The 12,644-nt window shown below is 40.4% G+C and overlaps 1 protein-coding gene across 4 annotated transcripts in view; it reads right to left on the bottom strand.

Annotated features, from left to right (window-relative positions):
- Positions 1 to 12,644, bottom strand: part of LOC110986672 (synaptotagmin-like protein 4) — an 82,615-nt gene that overhangs the window by 49,357 nt on the left and 20,614 nt on the right. For 2 of the 4 annotated variants that reach the window (XM_022248740.2, XM_087146928.1), the window contains exon 6: positions 7,342 to 7,353. The exons of 1 other annotated variant lie outside the window; for it this stretch is intronic. In XM_022248740.2, coding sequence (XP_022104432.2) covers positions 7,342 to 7,353 — 12 coding nt within the window. Of the gene's footprint in view, positions 1 to 7,341; positions 7,354 to 11,848; positions 11,918 to 12,644 lie in introns of all 4 variants that reach the window. One more of the 4 variants, XM_087146929.1, reaches the window with a different exon arrangement.

Raw genomic sequence — 12,644 nt, 5'->3', positions numbered from 1 at the left:
GGCAGATACATTCATGTAGTACTCAACTAGAGTGTTACAAGGACTAAAATGGAGGAGCGAAGAGTGGTAACATCTACTCCCTGGTTGTGGCAACATAGTCTGCCAACATTTTCCTGCAGTGTTGTGGATGTGATTGTGAAAAGTGAGAGGCAGTCAAACTTCACACCAAGGTGGGCAGGGAAGGCACAGAGGGGAAGGTGGGCTCAATTCAGTTTGACTTTCAGTTGTCTGTCGGCTTCTCTTTCATAGAGGTTTCACACTGAGCAGACTGTTTTCCTTGTGTAAAGCTTGAGGGCCATTAGTGGTATTATTCTGCAGGTCCTGCATGTCCTGTGTAAGATTGCATTCTACTTCCTTGAACGTGTTGCATGTTGTGAGGATAGCTACATGTCAGTCATAGGCATCCATGAACATTGAACTTCTTGTGGGTGGTAGGTCTGCAGTATAAAGTGAAGAGCACTGGGGCAAGGGCATTTCCTTGTAGAACACTGTTCTTGAGGGTCATATTCCTACTGACGTTTCCATCTATTAGCAACCTTATGAAGATTGATTGAGTCCTTCGTAACATCAAATCAGCCGAGCCCACCCTAATCCAAATCCAAACCCACAGCTCATTGAGTTCTCTGGATTGACAAGACAGTGCACATCCTCTCTACCAATAAGGGCAAGTCCACCATCATCATGAACTGGGAAAACACCATAAACTTTAACCCCTTGACGGCGGGATATTTTTACCACGTCCTGCCTGGCTGCTGTTTTTTTCCCCATTTTGCTAACAGCAGCCGCAGACATGTAGCAAGGTCACCCAGGCCTTATCCCCCAAGTTTGCTGGGTCGCACACTGCACAAAGTCCGGCTCTTTGTAGCCACAATTTACGCTGGGGTATTTGGATCCCATATACATGTAGCATAATAACCAGGCACCCAGCACTTGCCTTACCCACACAACAACATTAACTACCTAATAACGCTCGGCCACAGCGAAGCATGCAGTGCCCGCTAAGTTCACAAGGTCTACGCTTGCCACAGGCGGGCACCGTGGCTTGTGTTCCCGCTCCCCAGTAGTCCATGCATGCCTAGCATCAATGCCCAGCCCTCACTTGTACATAGTGTGCTTCACAAGTTTTTATTTCATCAAATACCCAATCAATATTACCCGTAAAATTTGCCCATTTTTCATCTTGCGCTATGTACGCACATAATTTTCTTCAGTTTTGTTTTTTGCAAGTTATATTCAAAGCCCCTTTCTGAATGTAATGATATCTAACACAGCCCCCTTCTAATTAAATCCTTCCCATAATTATAAAATAAAGAGACACAAGAAAAACACAAGATTCAAGTGTGATAAACCTTAAAACAGTTCTTGCACTTGAATGCCTGCTGTGCCTTGAAAGCCGTGTCGGCGGGGGAAGTTGTCATCAGCCGACCATTGCATGGACGAAGTCTTGACCTTCTTCTTGGCAGGCCTCGCTCCCGAGTGTGGGTACTGGGGTGTTGTGCGCGTGTTCAGGGCCCAACAGGGCCGTAAACAATTGCGCACACACCATGTCAATGGCCTGTATTCATCGTGCTCCAGGCCCACACAAAGTGCATTGCATAAGCCCTCACAGTGAAGTCAGCGACACTCCATGGAGATTACCCATGGTATTCAATCAAAGACAAAGGGGATGTTATGATAAATAAATCCAATTTACTTGGTATTGTGGGGTAAAACTTTCCAAGTTGCCCCAGATTTCCATTCAATGCAAAGCTCCCAGTAACTACAGGTGTACCTAAATAAAAGTTGCAGGTGTGGTATGCGGCTACCGCAGCCATCCGGAAATTAAACTTTTCTCAAGGCACGGCGTCTGCAGTCATCCGTCGCGAAGGGGTTAAAGACATCCTTGTTTCGGAAGCCTACCATCCTCTGTCTAAGGACCCCAGTCTATCTATTAAGAAACCCATCGCCAGCAAACTCCTGACATGCCGCTCCGGCCACACTGTATTATACTAATATAGCATGGTTTACGGGAAGTACCCGGTAATGACAATTACTGGCCCAGAGGTATAGGTCAGCTTAACCACCTCCTGGTGTGAACTTTCCAGAAATAAACCACACTGTTTTTGTTTTACTGCACCTCATAAATATTCAACTCATAACATGACACAAATGTAGTGGGGAACTCATAGAACTGCATGCACAGTTCTGGGTGTCATGTCTATCAACAGGGTTGTAATAGTCTGGCACCAGCACTCTTTAATGCATCTTTACTGTGGTAGTTACAAGGATAACAACAACAGATTGTTTCCATAAAGATTGCTTGCTACATTATAGAGGGAATTTTGGTACCACCAGAAAAACCTACAGTACTGCACGGCAGTGGGGTGTATATGTGCTCACCAGGATGATGTCACTTGGGCACACATCATTTCTACTTCCTGGACGTGCAGCAGAATCGGCCAATAATGCTCTCTGATTTGTTCATGAATATCTATGAGGTGTAATAACACCATTTCTGTCCATCAGTCTCATTTTGCCAAAGATTCTTCAACCAACCAAAGATCCACACCCTCCTCCCAATCATGATCCCGAGGATAATCCAACTATGAAACAGCATTTCTTAACAGCAACCTCCAGCCCTTGGTGAGCCACACAATCCACAACATTGCCAATTATCGGGTCATCAATCTCACCCGAGGACTCGCACTCCAGCCCATCAACATCATGGTGAGCTTCAACGAGGTCATCCCTATTCACCAATGTTCCATGGATGAAGCCTGCCACCTAGCCAAGCAACACATGGATGATAATTCTGACCTCTCACACCACACTGCTCTATCTTCTGCCCAGAACATCAAAATGTCAAATACCCCTGGTCCTAGAAGGCATCTTCATGGAAACGTTTGAAACATTTTGTCTTCTCAACACAGACCTCATACCCAGCCTCTGATTGTGATAAATGGCTGATACATTTGTCATCTGACCCAATGGTCAAGATACTGTTTAAGAGTTCCTGGACTACTTCAAAAAGCAATACCCCACCATCAAGTTCACCATGAAACAAGAAAAAGACGGCCATCTGTCCTTCCTTGATGTCAAGCTCATGAAAAACCCTGTTGGCTCTCTCCACAACTGCATCCACCAAACCACCTACACCAGCCCATACCTCAATGGCAGATACTTCCACCACCCTACCATCAAAGTTGTTTGTCAACCACACAACTGTCCCCCGAGCCTATGAGATCTGTGGCAAGGATTGCCTGCAACAAAAATGCATGGTTGTCAAGATTTTTCTCAAACTTAAAGGATACCATACTCTCTGAGCCCCTTACCTGGACATAGGGTTTTCCCGTACCCACCTCTCTACAGAAGTTAGGGTCTTCTATCTACATGTATAACCAAACCCTCCACTACTCCCACTGTGTTAGCGTGACCCATGGTACACCTGAAGCCCAAGCTCCCACCAGCTCTGATGCATTCTACAGCAAGCAAACATTGAAGTTTCCCCTCTGCCTCGACCCAGGGGCAAACCAGCTATGCACTGCCCTGTGGGAGTGGTAAGGTCTGCATCAGGGAAACTGGTGGGAATGCCCCCATCAGGATAAAAGAAAACTGTTGCTGATGAAGAAACTACAAGTTGGCCATCGTCAAGCATGCAAACATGTCCGACCATCAAATCCACTGGGACTCTGTGCAGATCATCATCCCTATGAAGAAGTAGCTCCCCAGAAGAATTTATGAAGCCACAGAATTATTCCACCATTTCACCATCCCAAAAGGCATCGGGGTCCAGCTCAGTGACATCTTATGAGCCAAGGCTCCATGTACCTCTCTTCCCAGATGTTAGTGTCCCCTGTACCCGAAGTCCACATCACTCATGGCGTTTTGTCATCTTCATCAAAATCAACAACATCCCCTGCCTCCATCAGGCCAAGCTACTTCATGCTCCAGCTACCAGCATCCACCCATAATGCTCAAGTGACCAATGAACTAAGCCAATCCCTCTCTGGCATCCTCTTCTACCTGCCACTGATTCCACAACACTTTATAAGACAGCGGTCCATTCCAGTCCAGCATCCCCTCAGAGGGTGACCAGAGCATCCTTTTTGAAACAGCAAATTCCTCCTCACCAATTCTTATCAGAATAATCACATTTCTAGAGGGAATAAATTCCACATGATGTACCCACAAACTTTCTCAGTATAGCCTCAACCAACCAAAGTCTCAAATCTTACAAAATCTGTTAAAACTTTAATAGCATTCTTCTAAACTACCTCGTCACAACCTATTTGAACCCAGCGCTGTAGTGCTAGTGCTTGGGAGTAAGTGCACTGGACACACCTGAATGCATTTGTGGACATGACCAATTGTAATTGTTGCATTACCTAAATATTAGGCTGGTTGTAGCACAACTTTTATTTTACTATTTGGGGAGTGATATTCAGGGTCAGCAATTTGTTAAAGTGAACAGTATACCCTACAGGGTTTGGGTAACAGTCAAACTGTAACTGGTTTATTGTTCTATGGTGCTCTCTTGCATTACTTCATGGGGTTTTGAAGGAGTAACTTGGTGTCTTAGAATGACAGTGCAATACTGAAGTGGTAAAATTAATAACTGAGTACATATGGTACATGTAGGTAGGACCATGGATTCCAGCCAAACAGAGAGGGCATAGTACAAGGCTATTGCTATTCAGATCGGCTGGGCCGTGGTGGGAGTGGTCTACCACAGAGACAGGACAAAAGCTGAATGGGGCCAGCCGTGTGAACTGAGCCGCACTACCATCTGAACTACATGTAGAATATGGTGAGCACAATGAATGGATTGAGATACTACATCAATGGCTCAACGTACGGTAGATAGGAAGGACTGAGGCTAGTCAGTAGGACTAGTGTAGCACATGGTGTACGACAGAGTGTCTGGCTGTGGCAATGGTCAGGTTGTAGCAGGGCCAGGAAGCTATAGGAGTCTATACCAACTACATGTACATGAAGTAGCACCCTGGGCTAGCTCAGGCCACTCTGGGTCCAAGCTAAACTAACGGAAAAGTTGACTGTTGTCAATACCAGGGCCATGGGACTTACTAAATTAGATGTACAGTTGACTCTTGTTAATACGAGGGCTTTGGGACTTACTAAATTAGCTTGTATTATCTAGACTTTATCTATGCAAAAGCTGTTGTCCTGCTCGACATACATGTATGTATCACCGATCGACCGTGGGTAAAGCGTACACATGTATATTTAGTATGCATAACTTTTTGTTCAAACGTATGTATGTTTTGATATATGAATTTGATTTCAAAAAGTTTGTTTATGAAAGTGACGTGTATATGTACTGTTAATAAAGACGTGTAATAAAGAATAATTATAAAAATGTAAAGAGGAAGTGCAATTTCCACCAGTCATGTCGATTCCAAGCGATGCTGTATGCACATGCACACATGTAACCTAAGTACATTAACATTTTAGTTGGTAACCAACCCCAGAGCTATGCTTTTGGCACATAAAAATGGGGGGTGGGAGTAACCAGCTACAGGTGGTGTGGACAGTAGGGGGCAAATATAAATGTATTTTGGAAAGGCGTGTGAGTTTGGTGACAAATTATTTGTGAGGGGTGCACTTTTTACTTCAAAACTTGTGAATGTTATTTTCTTAAATATTTTTGGACTGAAAACCACGGTTTAGTAATGATTTTCTTAAATTGAGAATTTATAGAAATTTCATAATCAGATGGGATGATATTTTCTTGTTATGGTGGGGAGCGGGTAATGATTTTTTGACAGGGGAGGGCATTTTGGGGGCTGGGTATTTGGTTACAGAACACCATTTTTATTAGTTTCCTGGGGGAATTTGTCTCGGGGAATGGGGGGCGGGGGATTCAAATGAAAGATTTCTTTTGTTCACCACTGTCCTAAATATCATACATGTAGTGCTTTTGGCGGCACATGCTTGTGTTCAGGCAGCACAAGAAATTTCTATGTTGAGTATGGGAACCGCACACGCCCACTGTTCGTCTCTCTTGCAGCACCGGACACAAACAGCTTGATTCAGAGGAAAACCGCAGCACTGTACTACTGCACATGAATTAATTATGGAAGCACCTTTCAAAATTGAATTTCAAAGCTGATTGACAAGTTGCCTTAAAAAAGCTTGTACTAAACATACATGTACTTTCAGCCACTATGCAAAAAACACTTGTCTTAACCAAAATTTTGTAACACCTGAACTCGTACTACCATAGTTAGATGTTTCGGTCTGTTGCACTATATTTGGTTTTGCATTGCACGCCAATGGTACACTGTATTAGCCCACCGCACCTGACCACCGAGCTACGGTAAGGAAATTCTGCCCTTTTTCTAGAGATCTGAGAGCTTAGACATTAATTAACGGGGCATATGCATATGTGAAGGGAAAATAAAATGACACAATGTGTGGGGCATGCACATCAAGTCAACATTTTACATGTAATGCAGTTACTGTGTGTAGGCCTAAGTTGTATGTGTAAACAAACATATACCAGTACATGTACACCACAAATTCATGAAGCCTCAGGTACAAGTACAGTGTTAGATGCAAACAACCAAACCTAAAACTGAAATGTTCACGAGCACATATTGTATGGCAAAACTTACAAAACTGAAACTGAAAGTGCAAATACCAACAACTGTGCACACACACTGCACGGCCTCACAATTTGGGCACTGGATTACACACTAAAAGGTGACTATGTGGTACATACCGGTGCAACTGAACAGAGAACTGACATGCAGATGTATCAGTACATGTACAATGTACGATACATACAGTGTACATGTAAGTACATGTTCAATGTATGCCGTACGTACATGTACTGTACATTGAACAAACAATTGTAATGATATCTATAAAAAGGTATACACATGTACATTCAACACAAGTTTCAGTTTGTCAAATAGTGTAAGATTTAACAACTAAAATACTCAATACACGTAACTGTACATTATGTGTAAACCAGGTCACCAATATCAAATACGTGTGCGCATGCACAGACAAAAAGATAACAAACGTGCTTTTTCACACTGTAAAAGAACACTTTGGAAATGATAAGATGCACACCAGAACAGTGGTACTTACATGCCTCATTTATGCAGGTTTTGTGCCTGTTGCCATGGCAATTGGTAAATGTTGTTTACAAACGATCACATGTACGTTCAACAGTTGGTGTACATATTTGAAAAGGGAAAGTACAGCAGACTCGCATTCATTCACAAATGCACACAATCTCTGAATACAATACTCGTGTGTGTTATGATTAGTTATCAGAAGTACTTCACAAACAACACAAAACAGTGACAGTCACAATACATGTATTATCCTTACCTTGCTCTCTTCCTAATGTGAGGAAATAATTTGGAAATTGGAAAAATGCAGGAATGAATGAAATGAGTAAAAAAGTAAAAATTACGAACAATATGCAAAAACATGATTGTCGTGTTTTACTATAAATGTGCCCGGCACAGTACATGTACATGTGTAAGGCGTATTTCACATGAGTTAAAAAATTACAGGTAGATGAAAACAGAGCTTTGTCCCTACATACATGTACCTCTGGGTGACATTTACATTTACATAACTTGAGATTGTGTATCACCATCACCCACTCAAATGTTTAGAAGCTTTGCTGTATGGAGGGAGCTTCACGCACTAGTACATGTACGATGTGCTCACACAATGAGCATGCATCAATAAATGCAAAAAAAAGAGATTGTTCTGCTTTGACTGAGCATTTGTACACACTTTAATTGAACACAAGTAGGCCTATAGTAAGCTTGGTAAGTTGCTTGAATTAAACACATGGTCTACCGCATTGCTCATCACACTTTGTGAAACTGAAGGCGTTTTTCATAGGGCATGAGAAAATGGCCTGAACCTACTGTACATGTACAGTATTTAATCTAAAATGTTGTATCGGTACCTGTTCATCCAAGTTGAAACTTACATTGGGACAGTGATTGGAGTTGAATATTTTGGTTTATAATTTCCTGAGGGGAAAAGTGAGAAAACTGTCTCCAATTTACACAACTGCATCAAAGATTTACAAATGCCAAACTCACACTCTAGCAGGTTTTTCTTAATATATCACTCATTAATCCATGCCTGTTTCAATGTTTGAACAAGTTTAGCAAATATGTTGGCTTGTAACATTATTGTCTGGTTTAGTTTTGGGAGTTACAGCTGTTCAAATCACTGAGAATGTACATATACATGTACATGTACGTGGGTGCAGGCATCTATGCTTTTATGCCAAGCAATAGTAATATCAGCCCACGTATCCACGTATTGCACTTGATACCATATCGCTATAGTTGGGTTGCCAAACCAATGTTGGCAAATTTTGATAAAAATTTCTTGACCATTTCCAGTATTCTGTTGCTCAAACCCCAAAAAATCCACCATAAATTCATCAGTCTCTTCTTTTATCACTGACAAGAACAAAAAACAAGAGTTTACAGGTACCGGCATATTGATGATGTGTACAATACATGTACATGGCACATCACACTGTCACATGTCACACGAGTGCACTACATACGATTGATGGGCAGACTCCAAAGATGCACTAGCACACTCCAATGATTTACTAAACATGTACATGTAATTCGGATCATCCAAACTACAGTTGGGACAGTGACATAAACACAAGCAGACTATTACACATAGATCAAAGTTTTACAGGCGAACTTCATTTATCCAGCATCCTATATGTACATGTACATTTTGGTAAAAATGTCTCAAAACACAGCACATGAGTAAACATTCCTCCATTTGAGTTCCTGAATTTTATAGCTGAAACCACACGTTTTTCTGAAAGCATTATAAAACAACATTGTACAGTAAATCATCTCTGTAAAAATATGTTTTAAAATTTAATTTTCTGCATTATGTACCATGTGCGCCTATATAAAAACTGCAAGAGTGAACTTAAAATTTGATCAACTGTTTCAGTACAACACCAAGGGAACACCTGCACACCCAAATTCCTGTATTCAATTCAATGAGGAAACAGAAATTTGAGGAAAAAGTGGGATTTGTTCTTGTTGGTTACTCCTTAGACATGTTAGAGAGTTTTTTGTAAAAGAATATGACTACTCAACAAATGCAGAGCACTTCACAGTACATGTGTACATGTACAGTACATGTACAGTACATGTACAGTACATGTACAGTACATGTACAGTACATGAGTTTGCCTGCAGTACATGTACATGTTCATGTACCTTACATCATCAATTGCTGGGCTCTGTTTTATCATAGCATAAAGGTTTGTACTTTCAGGCATTCTGATTATGGCAATGTTCTGCTCAGCTGCAATTCATCAACTCAACTATAATTATCCTCAAAGTGCATTATAATCAAGCAATGATTTGAAATTGAAATGAGGGAAATGAGTGGAGTGGCATAATTGTGGGAAGTGGTGCCACCACATCCTGAGGCAGTCAATGATTGCATTTGACTCTGAATCTCTTATGAGGAATTTTCCTTCTTGCGGCATGCATTTTTTGCACTTGTAGTAAGCGCACAGAGCAACATGTGAGCAAATGAATATTCTGTACTATCGGTATGTTTTGAATTTTAGCAACCTTCCCTAAAGCCAATCTGATTTCTGACATCTAAACGAATTAATAGACAGTCCTCAGGTCAATTATAGAGGGACTTGAGAGACTGATCGCTTCATAAATATTCACACTACATTTTCCAACCAACCATGCCAACCCTAACTAAAATGCCAAATCAAATGATGAAGTAAAAACAAAAGTTGGAAATATCAAATTCCGTTAGTGTACATTTTTTTTCAGGACGATAACTGAGGAAGTTCAAATTTTAGACCTGTGTCATACATTTACATGTAGTTAGGAAAAATCACTCAACAATGTATAGCATGTATAAAAACTTGCATACTGGCACAAGAACAAACTTGTGACTTTGTTAGCATAAGAACACAATTCGGATTTCAACATGTACTGTACTGGTACCTGTAAGTTGTACATTTCCTTCATTTGCACTTCTTTTCGGTTGGTATGGCAATCCATGCACACAGGTACTGTACATACACCACACGTAAAATGTACATGTACATGTATGGCACTGACAAGAAAAGCACATGATGGAGTCTAAGGGAGGAGGTTAGAGGTTGGGGAAAAACATGCCCAGAAAGGTACAGTACCAGTAGACCGTGCATAAGGTCTGACCGGGGACAATTATATCAACAAAGCAAATACAGTGCATTTAACACAAAAACTTATGTACCGGTACCTATACCGTCGGGTACATGTACATGTACCTGTGATGCATAACCCCAAGGACAACTATGGTACAGTATGTACCATCCTGTGTCTACATGTAAATCACAAGAAGGCACAAACTCCACATAAACCAATATTCGACAAACAGACCAAATCAAACAACCAACCTGCATGTACATGTACACATACTGCAATATACTGTCTCCATGTGGAAAGACACAAAATCTATTTGTCTCTTTGAACATACAGTACATGTACAGTACATGTAACAGTACACAAACTTAAATGTGTGTACTTGTTCTGAATCTGTTAAGTTTCCTTACAAAATTGTTACAAGTCTTGCTTTCAATATGTGCGGGTAAGTAATATGTAACATCCGTTTAGCGTACATGTACTGGTATACATAGTAAAGCATGTCAAGTGGGCCTGTGGCAAATATAATTTATTGATTTTATGCCACCGATACTATCAAGCATGTACATGTACATCAATTGAAATGTGCTAAAATCACATAACAAACCAGCTACATGTACCAGCAAAAAAAAAAGATACTTCAATCTGACAAGATACATGTACATGCAAATGAAATGACGCATGACATTTCACACGTTTGAATCTCCTGGAAAGAAAACCACACAAATGCATATTGAATATGTACAATTAATACCAGTACATGTACACATACCAGCAAAGAAAACTGTGTTACTCAAACACACACATTTATGCCACACTTTTTTTCTGCTGATTGACTCCATAAAATCTGCATACATATATGTTCCAAGGTACATGTACATGTACTGTACATGAAGTACATGTAAGGTACATGTTTATGCTTGTAGCACTCATGTGAGTATTACACTCACATTAATCCTTACACAGCTATACTTGTGGGGTATTTCCTTTGTTCTTGTGTACAAAACTCCCACACAACACGAAAAAAATTTCAAATCACTCCAATTTAAACCAAATTCACTTTCCTGGGTTGAAGTTTCGATCGTATGTCCCTTATATAAAACATTTCAATTTGCAACAGATTTTTATCCATCAAAATTTTCCCCTTTTGAGTTATTTCCAAATATCAGTTTCATGAAACTCTTGTGGATTTTGGTACCCCACAAGGTAAAAACTGGCCTTGTGGGGTAGTTCACATTGTTCCGGTATGCCACAAGGCCCCATGTATTAGCGCAGATGTACACGTACCAGGGTAACACACTTCATGATTCTTACTGACCACATGCATGAGTGATACATGTACATGTAATATTAACATGAAGAGGTACATGTACATGTATACAGGTCATGTATGTACATGATATGAACATATGAAACAGTTTGCGACATTTCTCCCATTTAGCAAGCATTTGTGATACAGACAGCTTTGGCACCATCTATTTACAAACACTATAATTTTTTCAGAAATTTTCTTTATGTACAAATACATGTATAAAGTATAGAAAATCCAAACAGTTGGATTCAAACTGTTTACTTTTACTTTCAATAAATTCCCTTTCTATTTATGATTTCTATCGCTCGAGTGAATGCCTGTATGTACGTGTACATAAAGCTGTATCATAGAAGCTTACCATCATGCAAAATAGACTAAAGATTTTACGTGTACTGGTAAATGTGTAACCCATCACCCGTGGAATAGCCTGAAAAGAGAAAGCAAAAACAGAATTACCTCCAGAGGTGAAAAGTCAAAGATTTCCCAAAGATTTAAGCTGTATACCAGTACACAAGAAAGGATGAATACATGTACATGTATACTGGAAGCCACAGATGGAACTTGTACAAAGCTCTCAAACCCCAGTGTAACCAGGATAATACAGGTATTCTTATTCATGAAGAGTGGAGCAGAATGGAATGACCTGTCAAGGAGCCACCTCCTAATAGCATGCACATACACGTACAATGTACATGTACATGTATGTACGGTAATGTACATGTATACATCATGCTGTTCAATTCTTCTTCAAAAGACGCATTGTGGGAAGCAAATGCACAGAAACCTACATTGTCAACACCGCTATACATGTACTGTACTTGTGGTCATTTTTCATGCACAATTAAAATGGTGGTCAAAGACCTACCAGAACACTTAATTTACTTTGTTAATACATGTACATGTAATTCTTCTTATCAATATTGATTTTATAGTACTTTTAAGCCTTTATCCTGACGGTTCCCAGTGATTCTCTTGCCATTTTAGTTTTCTACTTTTAAATGGTTTTTGTTCCACTTTAAGGAAGGATTAATTGGCTTTCAAGCTACAGTGGTTTATTTTCACTTTTATTAATCCTGGCCGCCTTAAAGTGGGTTCTTATGGTTTGTTGTTTGATGTTTGTCTTTTTCTTTATATACATGTCCTTGTTTGTTGTT

Source organism: Acanthaster planci, linkage group LG15 (assembly GCF_054643075.1).
Source record: "Acanthaster planci isolate LZ-2023a linkage group LG15, COTS_SCS, whole genome shotgun sequence".
In the NCBI taxonomy this organism is placed as follows: Eukaryota; Metazoa; Echinodermata; class Asteroidea; order Valvatida; family Acanthasteridae; genus Acanthaster; species Acanthaster planci.
Note: the sequence above shows the minus strand (reverse complement) of the source record. Positions and strands in the feature narration are given on the sequence as shown.